At 39.0% G+C, this 19,045-nt stretch overlaps 1 protein-coding gene across 3 annotated transcripts; it reads left to right on the top strand.

Moving 5' to 3' along the window:
* The first annotated feature begins 511 nt into the window (after nucleotides 1–511).
* Nucleotides 512–17,967, top strand: chrnb5b (cholinergic receptor, nicotinic, beta 5b). 3 transcript variants are annotated; one of them, XM_043256545.1, is made up of 7 exons: nucleotides 512–869; nucleotides 8,694–8,844; nucleotides 14,290–14,435; nucleotides 14,506–14,550; nucleotides 14,625–14,734; nucleotides 15,353–16,313; nucleotides 16,904–17,967. In XM_043256545.1, the coding sequence occupies exons 2-7, from the start codon at nucleotides 8,793–8,795 to the stop codon at nucleotides 17,048–17,050; spliced, it is 1,461 nt and encodes a 486-aa protein (XP_043112480.1). In that variant the 5' UTR covers nucleotides 512–869; nucleotides 8,694–8,792; the 3' UTR covers nucleotides 17,051–17,967. The 3 variants fall into 3 exon arrangements, with proteins under 3 accessions (XP_043112480.1, XP_043112479.1, XP_043112478.1); XM_043256544.1 differs by lacking the exon at nucleotides 512–869 and adding an exon at nucleotides 3,699–4,423; XM_043256543.1 differs by lacking the exon at nucleotides 512–869 and adding an exon at nucleotides 7,581–8,604.
* The last annotated feature ends 1,078 nt before the right edge of the window (nucleotides 17,968–19,045 follow it).

Raw genomic sequence — 19,045 nt, 5'->3', positions numbered from 1 at the left:
GCCTACTAAAGGCTTTTCATCCTCAATTAACAAACAAACAAAACAAAAAAACCTGTGAAGGACAAAACATTATATATGGAAACAACTCTGAGACTCACTACTACTAGAAAGACCATGAGTTGAATGCTTATAGAGTTTAACATTTTATATATATATATATATATATATATATATATATATATATATATATATATATATATATATATATATATATATATATATATATATATATATATATATTTATCCTTTAAAGATTTGAATCTGAATCCTTCTTTTCTAAAAAAAAAAAAAGTCTTGGACTGTATCTATTTCACCACAAAATGGCGCCATAAGAAAATACGTACATGTGCCAAAGCCACGACTAAGAAAAAAAAAAAAAAAAACAAAAAAAAATATATATATATATATATATATAAAAAAAAAATTTTGTTTGGGTTTTTTTTCTCAATCGTGGCTTGGCACATTTACGTATTTTCTTATCTAAAATGGCGCCATATATCCCCGCCGCACAGCCGAGAAAAGGCTGATCGGGGGCAAACTCGGACCTATCGAAGGCCGCCAGCCACGAGTCTCTAGCCCGCCGCGAAGCCGAGATACGGACCCCTGTCTTCGGGAATTTGGACGCGAAACTTGTGGCGCCGGCGGTCCTCGAGGAGACCTATCGGAGACCGTCAGCCTCGATTCTCTAGCTCTCCGGGGGGCCGAGATATGAACCCCGTCGTCGGGTCTTTGGAGGGAAAAGGCAGATCGGCGCCAAACTCGGGGCGCTAGCGGATCTCCAGGAGACCTATGGAAGGCCGCCAAACCTCCGTCGTCGTGACATTGGAGTCTTTACAACAGAGTAGACTATCTTTCTCACTATAAAAACGGTATTATTAACCATGGTGTTTACATACTACATATTTTTTTTATTTATTAAGATACAAACAACTTAACTATATAGGTTTATTTTTTACAAAGATTTGATCAAACAATTGACAGAAGAAATGATTCAAATAATCAATAAGACCATCTTAATAACACCAACTGGTGTGTCTGACGGTTTGTGACCAATGTCTTACTGCTTAAGAAGCTTTAAGATGTTAAGCATATGTAAATAATAGTTCAAAAATGTTTATCTCCATTATGTATACAGTAACCGGACATGAACCAGTATAAGTACATAAACTCAAAATTGTGATTCTATGATATTAATCAAATTGACTAAAGAAATAAGGCTCTTCAAAATGCAGGAAACTTTTCTTATGACTTTTTAAATCTGCTGAACAACCGTATTGTTCTGTTAGCATTTGTTATGCTTGTAGTTAATCACATCTTTAAACTAAATCTTAGCTCTAAAGCTTTCTCAGACCCCACAAACTGTCAGCAATGTTCTTCAATTTGTGTTATCATTTAGCTAGCTGAAATCCGGTATTGGAATTATGTTATACACGATAACAACTGTGGATGGTAAAAGATGTCATTAACGTGCTTAACCCTCGTAAAAATATGAACAATGTCACATAGGACTTATTTGAAAAAAGCGTACTGATCTGAGGCATTCTAACAACAAACCTCATTCAAACATGTACGCTTTCAGGTCAGGGAACTACAATAACCAGCATACACCTCACACTTCGAACTCATATACACGCACTTCCACAACTTTGTGAAGTATACAAACTTCCAGAATTTAACTGTTATTTTTTTGTTTTGTTTTGTTTGTGATTTCTGTTAGTGATGTAAAGTCTGATTCATTTCTGCAAAGTGATTCTTTTCCACAGTTCGGTTCAAGTAATCGTTTCAAAGAATCAATTTATCATCACCTTAAGTCATCTCACTCTGATGTCACGTACATTAATTTCTAATAACTTACTCGTTTTATGCCCCTGAAACTTTCAAATAAAGTTAACAGTGTGAACACAACATCTTTTTTTCACTTAACTCTGTAATGTAGGCGTATGCGGTTTCAAATGCTGATTCTTCATGTCGGAAAGAAGTTACGACGACCCAATATTGAGTATGAGTCAACATAAACGCGGATATGTTCTACATCTACAGGGTATAAGGGCATGAAAAGAATACGCCAGTCTTATAAACTTGTTAATTTCACTTAACGACTTTAAATATAATTTGCATGCATAATAAAAATGTAGACTCTTAAAATTTATGGTACACAAACAATGTGTAAAAGGTAGATGATAGCAAGACTCGCTAGCTCTCCGAGTTTGGTGCCAATTGGCCTTTTATCTGCTTTGCAGCGAGCCTCCAAAGTCACGACGACGGGGGTCCGTATCTCAGCCCCCCGGAGAGCTAGAGACTCGTGGCTGGCAGCCTTCGGTAGGTCTCTCAAGACCCGCTAGCACCCCGACTTCGGCGCTGATCTGACTTTTCTTGGCTTCGCGGCGGGAATCCAAAATTCCGACGTGGGTCCGTAACTCGGCTCACTGGAGGGCTGGAGATTTGCGGCCGGCGAAGTTCATTAGGCCTCCTCGAAACCCACTTTCGCCCCGATTTCGGCGCCAATCTGACTTTTTCGGGCATTCAAACTTCCGACGGGCGGGTTCTGTAACTCGCCCCCCCGGAGGGTTAGAGCCTCATGGCTGGCGTCGTTCGAAAGGTCTCCTTCTGGCTCCGATCTGACGTTTTTTGGCTTTGCAGTGGGCATCCAAAGTTGGGACGAGGGGGGGGGTTACGTAACTCGTTTCCCCCGGATGGCGTTTGATAGGCCTCTTCGAGACCCGCTAGCACCCTGACTTCGGCGCAGATCAGACTTTTTCCGGCTTCGTGGCGAGCATCCAAAGTTCTGAATGCTGGGGTCTGTAACTCGGCTCCCTGGAGGGCTAGAGACTCTCGGCTGGCGGCGTTCGAAAGGCCTCCTCGAGACCCACTAGCGGCCCGACAACGGTGCTAATCAGACTTTTTTCAGCATCGCGGCGGGCATCCAAAGTTCCGATGGGTGTGGTCCGTAACTCGTCCTCCCGGAGGACTAGAAACTTGCGTCTGGTGGCGTTCGATAGGCCTCCTCGAGACCCACTAGTGGCCTTACTTTGGCGCTGATCAGACTTTTTCCGGCTTCGTGCCAGGCATCCAAAGTTACAACGGGGAGGGTCTGTAACATGGCCCCCTGAAGGGTGTTTGATAGGCCTCCTCGAGATCCACTGGAGTCCTGACTTCGGCGCTTATCGGCCATTTTTGGCTTTGTGTCGGGCATCCAAAGTTCGGGCGGGGGGGGGGTGTCCGAAACTCGGTCGCCCAGTGGACGTTCGATAGGCCTCCTCGAGACCCGCTAGCTCCTCGACTTGGGCACCGATCTGACTTTTTCTGGCTTTGTGGCAGGCATCCAAATTTCAGACGGGCGAAGTCCATAACTCACCCCCCCCGGAGGGCTAAAGACTCGCAGCTGGCGGCGTTCGATAGGCCTCCTCGAGACGCGCTAGCGCCCCAACTTCGGCGCCGATCAGACTTTTTTCGGCTTCGCGACGGGCATCCAAAGTCCCAATAAGAAGTCCTATATCTCAGGGTCCCTCTGTAAGTGCAGAAAATATTTGACTTTTATTTTGAAGTGTGATTTGTATTTCCTGTTGTCACATGGGTGGTGCAGGTGGATTCTTACCTATTGTGTTTTCTGTTTGATTGGGTGGAGAGAGGGTGTAAGTAGTGGGAGCGCTCTTTTGACCGTCACATGCCGTCCTATATGCTTTGGTTTTGTATCTTTATTGTTAAATAATTAACAAAGTTTAAGGTCCCACTGTTCTCCTACAATACCTCTAGACAAATTCTCGATCTCATTGGGTGTAACGGCCGGGGAGCAACAAGACACACAGAGACGTATATTTCCTTACACCAAAGTTTATTCCAGAATACCATGATTTATATAAGCATTTTCAGAGAGGAGTTTTACCCCTCTAGCCAATGAAACAAAAGATGACATATGTTGTATCCATGCCAAAAAATATGTACTTATATAAGATAAATTATGAACAAACATGAAACATACTTTTGGACACAGAAAAACACTTCTTGTCAAGTATCAAAAGTGTAGAGCAAACTCATTCACCCACGACTCAGAGTAGCGCACACACCAATGACCGACTGAACCCTTCTAACATGTAGCAGGATGTATATGTCATACATACTACAGAACACTAGGGGGAGATATAAAGAAAAACACGTCTAGGAGGAGGGAAAAAGATCAGACAGAAAGAGTCTAAGGGGGGAGAGTGTGTTCAAATCTAACATGTATGTTACATTTTTGTTAATAAATTTGAAAGATACTGCAACGGACAGGAACGCGTCACGGAGGTTGTCGCTATAATTTAGTCAACAGAAAAGCTTGGATTATGGACGCAAATTAGACCTGCTATTGGCACATCATATGTTCATCGCATTGAGCTGTAAAGTGGAGCAACGTCCTCGACATGTACGAATACTGCAGAATGAGGTATGTCTGCGGTTTAAATGTATTATAACTGCATTGCTGTTGTCATTGAAGATGCGTTGATAGCCGCTGTATTGGATTGAGATGCAGTTTAAATTGCTTTTGCACGTTTGTGAGCTCGTGTGCTGCCGTGCCACATTCATCATTGATTGTTAGCGCTGTGTTCACTGATTGTGACGCTGTTTGGAGTTGAGTTCAGCAACTTGTTGTGTTAAGAATCTCTCCAGGGAGAGGGAGCATGCTGCCGATAGCAGCAAAAGTGAAGCGTAACCCCACGGAAAAGGCCATGGTGGCTAAAATTGAATGCTTGAAAAGGGATTGCAAAAGTAAATTAAATAAAGTGAAGAGTGTGATTGTGTCCATGAATGAGTTGATGAAATATGATGATAATGCATGTCAATTGCGTTTAATGTTTAAACTGCTGATGCATAGTGCATATATATTGCACATTGATGTATTAATTTTGCTTCCTTGTGAGGAACGAACCAAAAAAAATGAATGGTTTGATTAAGTTTCTAAACATCATAATGCCTTTGTGAAAGAAGTTGAACAGTGGTTAACTGAAGCTGGGAAATGGTGTAACACAAGTGTTTCAAATGTTCAAAAAAATGGACACACATTCTGCTCAAGGTAATGAAAATCTCTGCGCTGCACCTTCTGATTCCTATTATCCTAGGACCACAGCATTAACCTCTAAGTATATCTGTGAATCTGATATTGCACCCTCTGTTGAAGTCGTGTTTACAACACACAATACCTGGCTTTCTGATGCACATCTACAGACTGAAATGGATCCTGGGGATGAGGTCCAACCAGTGGACAGTGTTTCAAATATAAGTAGCAAAGGATCTACTAAAGCATCATTGTCATCTCATGGATCTCGATCCGGTCGATCTTCCATTTCCTCTATTCGACTTAAGGCTGAGGGAGATTTGGCTGCCTTAAAGGCCTCTCAGCAAATGCTGCGGAAGAAACATGTTTTGGAGGAGCAAGAGGAGCAGTTGAGGAGAAGGAAGGAAAAATTGGAGTTGGAAATTAAGTTGGCAGAGTCAATGGCCAGGGTAAAAGTTTATCAAGGTGTGTATTCAGAATGACATGTATCCGTTAACAAAATTGTTTGGAGAACTTTCAGTTCAGATGTGGAATCATGTGTACCGTCAACTATATAAGCAGTAACACAGTCTATGCCAGCACCTTGTGCATTACATGTTGATGAAACCCTAAGGATTTCAAATCATTATCAACCCCAGCTGGAACAACAGCAATGGTCAACCCAAGATAAAGGTTTCACAATGTACCTAATGTTAATGTACCATTGATTTACCAGAATGTTGGATATGTTTATGGATTCAGTGTTCAAAATAATGTGAAAAGCCAAAATTCATAAATTCATTTTATTGATAAGCAAAAGAAATAGCTGCTTTACTGGTCAAGCAACATAGCTTGTCTTCACTTGGACAACCAAAGGAACTCATTGGAAGAACTCATATGAGCTTTTAATTGGAACTAATGTTCCTGAAGCATTGGAGCCTTGATAGGTTGTACGTAGCCGAGACAATAGGCCATATGCCATACGAACAATGTTAGGGTGGACAGTTAATAGACTACTCAAAGGAGTGAATATGGATGGAGACAGTAATGATGATGATGATGATGATAATGTTGAAAGACTTACTGTGACTGGGAAAAGGATTGCTGTAATGAAGTTGGAGGAATTATGGAAACATGGTTTCCTCTCTTCCTCTCCCTGTAAATAGATAGCTTTGTGTATGGGAGTTAATTTCTTCATATAAGAGTGGATTTCCATTTGTAATTGCTCGAGAGGCGGTCCTTTGTAGGGTCCTCTGCAAAATGGTACAGGCATGGGTCGACCCATAAGCACTTCATGCGGTGTTAGGTGCATGTGTCTCTTAATTTGCATGCGATAGCTCATTAGTGCAAGAGGTAATGCATCCACCCAGTTGAGTTTAGTACTTTCACATATTTTGTTAATTTTGGCCATTAAGTCGTTCGACTACCTCTTGTGCCTGTGGTCGGTAATTGCAGCCTAGTATTTGTTGTATCCTTAATTGTTGCAATACTTGTTTAACAGTTTTTTGTTTGAGTCAGATCGGCACCGAAATCGGGCGCTAGCGGGTCTCGAGGAGGCCTATTGAACGCCCTCCGGTGGGCCGAGTTACGGATCCCCCCCGTCGTAACTTTGGATGCCCGCCGCGAAGCCTAAAAAAGTCAGATCGGTGCCGAAGTCAGGGTGCTAGCGGGTCTCAAGGAGGCCTATCGAATGCCACCAGCCGCGAGTCTCTAGCCCTCTCACGAGTTACCGATCACCTCCGTCTGATCTTTGGACGCCCGCCGCAAAGCCGGAAAAAGTCTGATTTGCGCCGAAGTCAGGGCACTAGTGGGTCTTGAGAAGGCCTATCGAACGCGCTAGCGGGTCTTGAGGAGGCCTATCGAACGCCGCGAGTCTCTAGCTCTCCGTGGGGTCGAGTTACAGATCACCGTCGGAACTTTGGATGCTCGCTGCAAAGCCGATAAAAGTCCAATTGGTACTGAAGTTGGAACGCTAGCGGGTCTCGAGAAGGCCTATTGAACGGATCACCCTCGTCGGATATTTGGACGGTCGCCGCAAAGCCGGTAAAAGTCCGATCTGCGCCGAATTTGGGGCGCTACCGGGTCTCGAGGAGGCCAATTGATCATCGCTAGCCGTGAGTCTCTAGCCCTCCGGGGGGCTGAGTTACGTACCCCCTGTCGGAACTTTGGATGCCCGCCGCGAAGCCAAAAAAAGTCAGATCGGCCGCTGCCCGTGAGTGTCTAGCCCTCCGAGGGGCCGAATTACGGACCCCCTTGCCGTCGGGATTTTGGAGGCCCGCCACGAAGCTGACAAAAAGGCAGTTTGGCGCCAAACTCTGGTTTTGAATTTTTTTGGTAAGAAGTCTCTTCTACTCACCAAGGCTGCATTTATTTGATCAAACATATAATATTATTATAATTTAGAAGAACTGATCTTCTAGAAATGATAGAATATTTGTAATATATAATATTTGTTAAAAGAGTTTTTGCTATACACTTAAAGTATAAAAGTCTTAAACAGAAGAATGTTTTCAACATTGAGGAAAATGTTTCCTGAACACTAAATTATAGCATATTGGAATGATTTCTGAAAGTGTCTTTGTCATCACAGGAATAAATTATATTTGAAAATGTATTCAAATAGAGTGTGTTTTAAATTGAGAGGGTGTTTAAAATTGTAATAATATTTAACAATATTATCGTTTTTACCAAATTTTTAATCACATAAACGCAGCCTTGGAAAGAGTCTTCCTTAATCAAAATATTAGTTATTTCATACTCAATGAGAACAATCACAAAACAATTGTTCTGACCAGTAGCTTATAAAAACACTGTGCCAAATATTGTGCCCCAACAAAATACTTATGGTTGATTAAAATGCTTTTTTATTATATTTATCATATAGGCGACTCTTGTCTGAATATGTTGTTGTGGAGTCATTATGCAGTCATTCATTGCCTTCACTTTATTTACTTTGTATATACACAGAGAACACAGAGAAGCACTTTTCTGTAAACCCAAACCAGTTTGTGGCGAATAACACTTCTGAAAACTTCTCAGTGTCTCCCATACTAAGTTAATTAAAACAAAAACAAACTCGTGTAAATGTGTATAAGACTATTGTGGTGCAGAACACACAACCAGCAAACTCTCCTCCCCCTTGACGCACACCTAGCCAATTGCCCATTCAAGACACAGTGGCGAATTACAGTTTGTTTAACCATGTGCACTTGAGCCAGTAAATATCATAACTCACATTATCACACTGGGCCATCAACGCCTGCTGTCTCTATAAAATCACATGTAAAAAGACAAATTTAATCGATGTCATTCGACACGTTATGGGAAAGACAAATGGACTGTTGAAATATTTTCAGTAATATGACCTGGGGACTGTGAACCGTATTTAAGCGGCAGAAGACTTGTTTTTACATAAGTTGATGGCTTGATTGCGCTCGCGGATATCAAGTCTGCCGCGCGCAAGAGAAGCTCAGTCTGCCGAGAGCGCGCGAGTCAGTTCGCGTGCAGAAGAGGAAACCTCAAAGGTCTTTTATCGCAGCGCTCGTGTTTGTAGCTGATTATCACCGAAAAGGAGCCGAAACCACTCTTCAGGCGTAAGACGCGCTCGACATTTTTACAATCCGAGGACGTAAACCCGGTTCCCGCGTTGACGCACGCTCAAATCTGTTTGTCTTAATCGCAGGGACTGTCGTTGTGAAGTGCGCGGGGAAAATGGATCTGTAAAGGCGAGATCTTTGCCTGTCAGTTGGTGTAAGTGTGGACGGAGGGGCTCCTGCAGGAGATGGCAGCTCCGATGGCTTCGGGACTCTGGTTTGTTGCACTCACCGTGGCGAGTAAGTATGCGGCTCTTTTTCCCATTGATGCGAGTTACTTTCAATGTTCAGTTGCTTTATCATTAAAACTCACGCTCTCGACCTCTTTTAGTTTAATACATTTTAAGTCTTGAATGTGGTTCATTATTTATTATTTTAGTTAAAAAGTTGTGAAAAGTGAAAGTGTGTTTTACGTCCGGTCAGTGAAGTAAGACTCACAGTTTGTAGATTACTAACTGCGCAGTTGTTTTTCAACACAAAGAAATGTCTAAATAAAAAATACGAATAAACTTGTTTATTTAATTGGCTTAGTATACATTGTTATAGTGTATATGTGACAATTTTTGTATATCTTAGCATGACTTGAGCTAGATCAATTTTTTTTAATTAATAATTTATCAAAATAATAGCTCTATATAATATATGTACTAAGTATGGTGGTTGCAACTGTATTATGGGAGGTAGTGCTTGTTTTTGTGAAGTTACAGAAGTACATTTTCAGGAGAGAAAATAAGCATTAAATGGCTCTGGTTTTGTGACACAATATTTACAGTAGACATGTAAAAAAATTCACAAGATGTCAATACAACCCGTGCTTTTATTTATAGTTTACAACTCTCATCTCTCTTTAGACCTGTAACTAGTGGCATTAAAAGGGTTAAACTGGGTCAGTCCACATAATGGCACTGTGCCCCATAGCTCAGTTCACTCACAGATCCGTTTCCAACTGTGAAGCATCTCTTCAGTGCCCACACAGCAGAGAGTATTTGTGAGTGCATCATGTTTCATTGAGTATGAAGGATGACTTTATTACTTAAGATCGATTAGTCTCACACCGAACATGAGTTAGCTGTTAGATAATTTACTATATATAAGGATATAGAACAGACCCTTCATCAAGGTTGCATGGTCATGTGTTTGCTTGATCTCTGTGTAGTAGTGAAAGGAATCTTGAGCATATCCACAATTCAGTATCATAAGAGTGTCTTTTTCAGTCCATTTCAGGGCATGTATGGTGATAGTGTGTGTGTGTGTGTGTGTGTGTTTTTGGTTCTTGAGGCATGCTTATGCTAACTCTGTCATAACTCTGATTAGATCTTTTGCTCAGTGAGTCAGAGCTGCAGAGAGGGTCTCTTAAACGCATTCATGAACATGTGCGCACACACATACAGAATAAACCAATACTTCAGAAGTACTGTGCACAAAATTCGTTTAAATATATTTTGTTATTAAATGCCTGAATCGGTTTATTGCTTTAATCATGTATTATCAATGCAAGATTTAAATTGCTTATATTATGTCTGGCCAAGGTAAAAAAAAAAACGCACAAAAATGTATAGGCAGTGTTTAAGTGAGCTCTATTAATTACCCTTTTACACCTTGCATTCTAACAAAAAGTATAGTAAAACCTCGTATAAGCTATAGATATGGACTTGGCTCTATTTCCAACTGTTGTGATTGCCCTTAGCAGTATTGATCCCTGTATCACTGCTTCCATTAATGATTTTTATTGCTGAAGTTTTTCCACTCATTAAGCACTCAATTACACAGAGGTAGCCAAGGTCATGGCATGAACAATCAGATATGTACACTACATTTTACCTTTTAAATTGAGCTCCAATTTCATCCAAAACAACTTACAAATTAGGAATAAAGCAAGCAATTCATCAGATGCAAAAATCGCATTATTCAGAAAATTACTTGAACAGTTCAAAATATGGGGTCTGCATCATTTCAAAATGCTTTTGAAAGAATGCTCACCAAAGCTGAATTATTTTTATTAAAAAAAATAAAGACTGAGAAATATTGTTACTTAAAATATAACTTAAAATATTTTTAGATTTTAAAATATAATTTACCCCTGTGGTGGCAAAGCTTTAACAGCCATTACATTTTTGTCACATGATATTTTTGAAATAATTTGAATAAGCTCATGTGGTGCTCAAGAAGCATCACTTCTATTATTATAAATGTTGAAAGCGGATGTGCTGCTCAATATATATTTGTTCAGAATTTTATTGTTAAATGTAAGCTAAATATAAATGTACTCTCACTTCTGTTTAATTTAATGCATTCTTAATAAATATACACAAAAAGTTCAACTTAAAATAACTTGTTACCACATTGCCTAAATTTTAGTTTTAGTCAACTAAAATATATTAGTTGTCACTTAAATTAATGTTAAGTAACTAAAAATTTTAAGTTGACTCAACAAAAAAAATAATAGCCAGCGGCATAACAAGTTATTTCAAGTTGAAACAACTATATTTTTTAAATATAGTATAGCGTTAAAGTATTAACATCAAAAAATGATTATTGTAAAAACAAGCTATACTCTCAATGTGTTATTATGGGGTTTCAGTCTCTGTAGGAATTGTGAAACATGTTCTTTGATTCCTGAAAAAGTGTGATAGGCTTAAACCTCCCAAAAGTGTCAGATTCTTAAATCAGTGCAAACTGAAATAGGGAAAAGCCTTCAGCAGAAAGAAAGCATCTGATAAAGGGTGCGAGGAAGACATAAACGCGCTCTTTTAGAGTTAAAGGCTAACATGAAGTGTATTTGACTCTCTCACTCACTTAAATGCGGCACTAAGATAACTGTTGGGCCACAGCTAGTGAATTTGTATATGTATTTGTGTAAGTTGTTTGATGCAGTGAAGCTTAGCTGCAGAAGGAGTAGCTTTTAATAATTTATTTGGTGGATATTTATGCCACTCAAACACTGATATAAGCACCGCCCTGTCAAAGAGAAGAGTGTAACTGAAGTGTTTATGTGTGCGAGTCTGTGTGTTAGTGCTAATACTGAATACTATGTTATTATTTTTATCCCTAGTAAAGTATTCTGAGAGTTAGACTAGGTCTGTGTGTGTTTGTCTGTGTTGGTGTGTGTGTCTACTGCTGCTGTCTGTGTGATGCGGCAGGTTTTATTTTAGTGCAGCTGAATTATTCACAGAGTTAAAGTGCACCAGGGTGGAAAAGCTCAGTGCATGCAACTGTGAGCGTGTGTGTGTGTGTGTGTGTTGTTTTGTATAATCTTGAGGTGGTGTGTGTTTCTTTCCGAGACCCTGTCCTGACTTGGTTGTTTAGGAGTGTGTGTTTTTGTGAAGAGCCCTGAAGCAGGACACGGGGCTTGTCTGATTAAGTCTGGGGTTTAGTAACACTTTTTTTTCATAGGGTATTCCACAGATATTATTCAACATTCTAGACAGCATCCTCCATACTAAATACACTTTTTGAACAAGAATGTTTGTTTATAATGAAGATATAGTCATCTTGAACCGTTGTTTTAGTGTTCTTTTTTTTTTTCTCCATTTTGTCTAATTATTATATTGGGTAACTGGTTAATTAATTAGCCTAATGAATGCAGTCATCATTACAGTGATGTCTCATTTGGAAGCAATTGCTCTAAGAAAGGAAGTAGAATGATTGACAGTTCAGTTGTGCATAAAAAGCACAAAGATGCATTCCTTCCTGAAGACTTTGGAGGAATAATTGATGTTACAGTGCAAAAATTTTTACATGTAACTTTTACAGGGTTTTTTTTAATGTAAATAAATATGACATATAAGTACATTATAATAGAGTCTTGTTTTTCTCTAGACTAATAGACTGCGTAAAACTGAGATGCGTAAAAATGCCAAGAGCCGTTTTCATTCTTTCACAATTATGGAAGCCAAATTAAATATATATAAATAATGTAAATAAAATAAATACATTTTAAAATGAAACGTTTAAAATCTCACTTTGGGAGATACTATATAGAGTGTTTTAAATGTATAAGAGTTATATTTTGAGTCAATTGGTAGATGTTGGGGTAATGTTTTGCTCTAACATTTATGTTATACGGTAGTTGTGTTTTTTTTTTTTAAATATGCAAGTAAACGATCCAACAAAAAACCACTTCCTTCCAAAACATTTGTTTTTCCTTTTGTAATAATAAACTATCTTCCGGTAATCAGATTTTTTATGATACGTTGTCGATAATGCGTAACCTGAAACAACTGGAAATGTAAACTAACATGGTTAATGCTGGGTTTGTAGTGTTCATTTATGGTCGTATCATTTTGCTCACTAAACCCTCATTATGATAATTACTGCCAGACTCTGCTTTCATGCGCTGTAATATGAGAGCTTGTGATAAGGAGAATGTGTGCTGATGGGGCAGTGATGGGCTGAACCGCTGACTCATGTTTGGCATTAAAGAATGATCGTCCCCATGGGGTCTTAATGAGAGATGTGGCATAGGGCTTCTGTGACCCTCCGCGTGCTCTCAGTGAATCATGAGGATTGTTGCTTCGCTGCATCTTGTTTACAGATGAATGGGGCTCATTATGTAACTGTCTGGATTCATAATAATGAATGTGTTAATTCTTTTGAAGGGATAATGAGAACAGAGATTTAGGAGAGAGATTCGCCACAGGTGAATATCTAAAGAAATGCCTTATTTTACAGAAATATTCATAGCAGGGCTTTCAGTTAAATAAATTAGTTAATTATTTGATCAGTGGATTAATTAATTCATGAATGGACAAGAAACAAACCGTTAAAACGGCTCACTGAATGGACATTAGAAATTAAATACATTTATTTTTCGTACACGGCACATTCACAGTCGGACACCTCTGCCGTTTAGAATAATGAAGGTTGTGTATGAGAAGTTTAACTCTCGGTTTCAGACCGGTTTTGCTTGGTTTGCTCACATGGCTCCCAAAATGGCTTATCGCGGCATTCATTTAATTTGTCACATGTTTGAGCTGTACTTGTTGAGCTGTTAGTCAGATGGAGTATGTCTCACTGAGCACAGGCCGGGTGATTGTGTGTTGAATGCTGACCGCTGCCCCAGTGCTTCTCCTGTCAACTTTAATCTTGTAGTGTCTGTACTCATTGTCCCCACAGTGCACTGCTTGTCCACAGAGTGATGTCATTTGTCCTGACTTGCTGTCCCTTAGAGACAGCGGCACAGAAACACCAGTAGAGTTTTGGGCTTTCTCTTCTCTTCTTTCTGAAACTTACTTTTTGGCCTGCCTGTTCAAAATGACCCTTTAGTCGCATGTGGCAGTGACGGGCAAATGTAGAAAATCTAATAAAATCGATCCTAAAATGTTTTTATTGTGCATTTTTTTTTAATGTTTTATTGTTTTAAATACATTGCAGAAGAATACAAAGGACACAGGATAGCGGCAACAAAAACACACTTAAATATTTTGCAATGAACAAATGCATCAATTTATATTTTTCCAAAAAAAGATATAAATAAATAAAAATAATAATACTTAAAAAGAAATAAAAAAGGAAGGAAAAGAAAAGAAAAGTACACATATTGGTGCAATTCTACATAAAGCAAATACAGCTATACAGTATATTTCAGACTGAAATTGCTTCTAAAGTAAACAAGTAAACAATTTCTTCCATTCAATTCAAAACGTTTTCTTAAACATTTTTAACCTGTTCGCGTCTGTCTTTTAGCTGTATGGTGTGCAGAGGTGGAGGAACGTTTAGTGAACTATTTACTCTCCCCTGACCGATACAACAAGCTGATCCGTCCAGCAGTCAACAAGAGTCAGCAGGTCACCATTGCAATCCAAGTGTCCCTTGCCCAGCTCATCAGTGTGGTGAGTAGTTAAAACACGAAGAGCTAAAATCTCCTTAAATGAATGTAATATATTTATGTTTGCATTTCAGAACGAGAGAGAGCAGATCATGACCACAAACTGTTGGCTCACTCAGGTAAGAGAAGTGGAACGTTTGCGTTTGTGCAATTGAAATAATAGAAGTCTTTCTAAATGACGTGTCTTTTGCAGGTATGGAATGATTACCGTTTGATGTGGGATCCGGAGGAGTATGAAGGGATGAGGAAAGTTCGTCTTCCCTCCCAGCATATATGGCTGCCTGACATTGTCCTGTACAACAAGTGAGACATTTTCCAACTCTTCCTTTGTCTTTTCTTCACGCTCGCGTCATTCCAAACCTGACTGTTGTGTCTTAGAAAACAAAAGAGAAGATGTTTTTGCCGATGCACTGGAAATCTGTGCGGTACAAATCCACACTGGATCTCAGTGTCTTTGACTGCGTGACCACTAAAATTTAAAATAACTTCATGTGTGTCGTAGAAGAAAAGTCGTACAGGTTTGGAACGACGTGAGGGTAAATGGTTTTCATTTTTTGCTGAACTATCCCTTTAAATAATTTACAAGAGTCTTTATTTATTCAAAGGAATCCTTATAAAAAATACAGGTTGCAGCAGGAGACTTTTTTGTAATCTTTTTACAATGCGGCATCAATGCAGGATTTGGACAGGGTTTTCACCTTTACCAAGGACAGAGTTACTGTGTTAATCTCCGGACCTGAGACTGAGATTAGAATGACAGTGTTTTTCGCATGATGATGATGATGATGATGATGAGCTGGCGCTCGGGATAAGAGTATCGGTTTTAACTTTCCTTTATTATGCATTTTATCATGCACACAAGCAAAAAAGGATACTTTGCTTTTTGTATTTAAAACAAAAAATTGTCTTTGTCATTTTTAGTGCTGACGGGACATATGAAGTGTCTTTCTACTCCAATGCGGTCGTGTCAAATAACGGTGAGGTTGCCTGGCTACCACCAGCCATTTATAAGAGTGCCTGTAAAATTGAGGTCCGGGACTTCCCCTTTGACCAGCAAAACTGCACACTCAAGTTCCGCTCATGGACTTATGACCACACAGAAATCGACCTCATCTTGCTGTCGGACTTTGCGAGCCGAGATGACTTCAAGCCAAGTGGCGAATGGGATATCGTGTCCTTGCCTGGTCGCAAAAACGAAGACCCGAATGACGCCACATATTTGGATATAACGTATGATTTTATCATCAGACGCAAACCGCTGTTCTACACCATTAATTTAATCATCCCATGTGTTCTCATCACTTCACTGGCTATCTTGGTTTTTTACCTCCCGTCAGACTGTGGGGAGAAGATGACTTTGTGTATCTCTGTTCTTCTGGCCTTAACTGTGTTCCTCTTGCTTATTTCCAAAATCGTACCGCCGACCTCACTCGCTGTGCCCCTCATTGGAAAGTACTTGATGTTCACCATGGTCTTGGTGACTTTTTCAATTGTTACAAGTGTGTGTGTGCTAAATGTGCACCATCGTTCTCCAAGCACACACACTATGCCCAAGTGGGTCAAGTACTACTTCCTGTTCCGTTTGCCTGGTTTCCTATTCATGCGACGGCCGGGAGAGTCCAACAAACATGAGAAATTTCACAGGAAGCACCAGCAGTGCTCTTCATCTGATCTCCCAGCAAAGAGCGAGGCGGATGAGACCGATTCCACCTTCTTTGTCAATGAAGATGCCAAGCACATTGGTTGGAGATCTGGGGAGTTGCAGGAAAATGCAGAATTTCGTAAGCGAATGGCGGTTAAGTGCTCTGCAGACGTGGAGGAGGCTGTGAAAGGGGTCCGATATATCGCTGACAAGTTGAAGAATGAGGATGATGATGAAGGGGTGAGTGTTGGACTGGGTTTCACCTTGAATAAATGTAAAAAATTAAATTGTCCAATGGACCTATATAAATATTTGTTTAAAGAATAAATATATAAATATGTATATTAATGTGCTTGATATTGTATGTATGTATATATGCATGCATGTAAATATCAAATAATATGTTGTTTAAATTTATGTAATTATTGGTGTGTGTGTGTGTGTGTATATATATATATATATATATATATATATATATATATATATATATATATATATATTTCTTTTTGACTTGATGATGAATCTTTTCTTCATAAGTGGAAAATATTTGAATATTTCAAATTTAGGACTGTATCATGGACTGTGAATATGAATGGCCTTGGATTTGTGTGTGTATTTTTGACACTTTCCTGGCAGCAAAATCCCCCCATGCAGGCCCCTATCATAACCTCCAGGGGATTTGTGAAATGTTTTTTGTGCACGTAAATAATTAATTTTATCCCTGTGAATTGAGATTGTGTCTTTTGCATGAATTATTATTAAGTTCAATCTCACTCGGTAGCGCAGACCTGTACATTTAAATAAATCTGCATATTATCTCTTTCTCACAGATTATCGAGGACTGGAAATATGTGGCTATGGTGATCGACCGTCTGTTTCTGTGGATCTTTGTTTTAGTATGTGTTGCTGGAACCGTCGGCCTCTTTATGCAGCCGCTCTTCAAGAGCTATAACACACCCACCACTGATGATTTGTAGATCACATAAAGGAAAACCATTTTCAACCCAACCCATATGGCTGTTTATTTTCAGTGCACAACATAGTCTTATCGCAAACTTAACATGACAACCTTCTTATTTCAGTAAATACTGTAGCAAAAAGCCCAACAATAGACCTCAAACCTGACACATTTCATGAAGTGTTAAGCTCTGTGTGCCATTCAATACACAATGTCACAAAAGTCTTAGATGCTGTTGAGTCAGAGCACAATACTGGACACACACGGAATATTTAGCTTCCCTAACACTGACCCGAACTCAAAAACCCTTCAGAGCTGTCATTCAACCACTACATTTAGCCCTGGAGGCTCTAACCTCTCATAGAAAGTGAAGCTCAAAATCCCAAAATGGCTCTAAACCAGCTTTCCCCTTGACTTGATTTACATATTCTGTTTTTCTGAAATTTCCAAATGCTTGTGTGCAGGACGCATTCAGATCTGCACAGTTCTGCATACAAAACGTGTTTACATTAGAGAAACCCGTCATAGACTAATGTGTTTAAGGTGCTTTTACACATCAGGACTATAGTACCGTGTCTTTAAAACAGTCCACGGTCCAAGCTCAATAGCAACGTGGGTATTTATTTTAAGTGGAATAATAAACTTTTTACTGGAATATAGATCTTACACCTTGACATACCATACACATGTGCATGCACTGTTCTGTAATACACATTTTCACATCATTTTCCCTCTTATCATACTTAGATTGGTTTAAACATTACATGAACAGCATCTTACAGCAGCATTTTGATTGACCTTTACAGTCAGATTTTTGAACATGTGCTGTTGTTGGAATGATTGACGAGTACTTCATATATAATTATTATCATAATGTTATTTTATTATGATGGTTATGTGATGTATTAAGAAAATAAATTAAAACCATACAATGTTTGCTGTCCCTTTTGCACTTTTATTTATGTATGGTTACGGATACGTTTTTATTTTCAGGTTATGAATATATAACATTACCAAACAGATGTGCTCATCTGTTTTTGATACCGTTGGGTTAGTAATGTTCGCTGTTTGCAACAAATGATTCAGTGTATTTAGCACATCATCTTTAAAAGAATATTTCACCCCAAAATAAAACTCTTACTGTTTATGTTTTCATAATGCTTCATATATATATATATATATATATATATATATATATATATATATATATATATATATGATGTGTATTATGATCTAATACTTTACCAATACCAAAACAATATCAGTTCTTGTTTATATGTACAGAATGTATTATTTTTTTGTATCACAAGACGTTAACAGATGGAGTGGAGTCATGTGGATTATTCTAATGTTTTTATAAACCGTTTGGACTCTGATGGCACCCATTCACTGCAAAGGACCCATTAGTAAACAAGAGATGCTAAATTTCTCCAGATCTGGTCTGATGTAAAATAAATAAATAAAGTCATCAACATCTAGGATGGCCTGAGGATGAATACATTCTCAGCAAATTTTACATTTTAGGTAAATTATGCTTTTGAAAACCTTTGGGTCATTAAAAGCCTAAAATAACTTCATGAAAAAAGGATCTGTTGAAACAGTTTTTTTTTTTTGTATGCTTCCACATGACTGCTTGGACACACTGCACTGGTAAATAAACGCAAAGCATACATCTGCTATGCAGAAGGGGGTCTTTTCACATTTTCATTATCACCCTAATCACAGATTTTACTTGCTGGGTTTTAGGACAGCACCTTTACTTTGCTAATTTCTGAGGACTCTATTTTTAGTAATTTTTTTTATGTTAACTCATCATGACTGCGGTTGTACTGATTTGACAGGTGGCGACAGTGCAGTCATGGGAGTGTGCAAATGGAGGCTGAGATGCATTATTTAAAGGAGTGTATGAATATTTAAGTTATTTTCCGGTCTGTTTTTGCTCTCTTCTGAAGACGGCAGTCTGCTTGAAGATGCGTGCTGACATGCATATGCAGTGTAGATGACGAAAGCTAAT

The sequence above is a fragment of the Puntigrus tetrazona genome, chromosome 14 (assembly GCF_018831695.1).
Source record: "Puntigrus tetrazona isolate hp1 chromosome 14, ASM1883169v1, whole genome shotgun sequence".
NCBI classification, from domain to species: Eukaryota; Metazoa; Chordata; class Actinopteri; order Cypriniformes; family Cyprinidae; genus Puntigrus; species Puntigrus tetrazona.
Note: the sequence above shows the minus strand (reverse complement) of the source record. Positions and strands in the feature narration are given on the sequence as shown.

Coding starts and splice junctions, on each gene's coding strand:
- chrnb5b (XM_043256545.1), top strand. CDS start 8,793: ATGGCAGCTCCGATGGCTTCGGGACTCTGGTTTGTTGCACTCACCGTG. Junction 8,845..14,289: donor TGTTGCACTCACCGTGGCGA/GTAAGTATGCGG, acceptor TCTGTCTTTTAG/CTGTATGGTGTGCAGAGGTG. Junction 14,735..15,352: donor GACATTGTCCTGTACAACAA/GTGAGACATTTT, acceptor TGTCATTTTTAG/TGCTGACGGGACATATGAAG.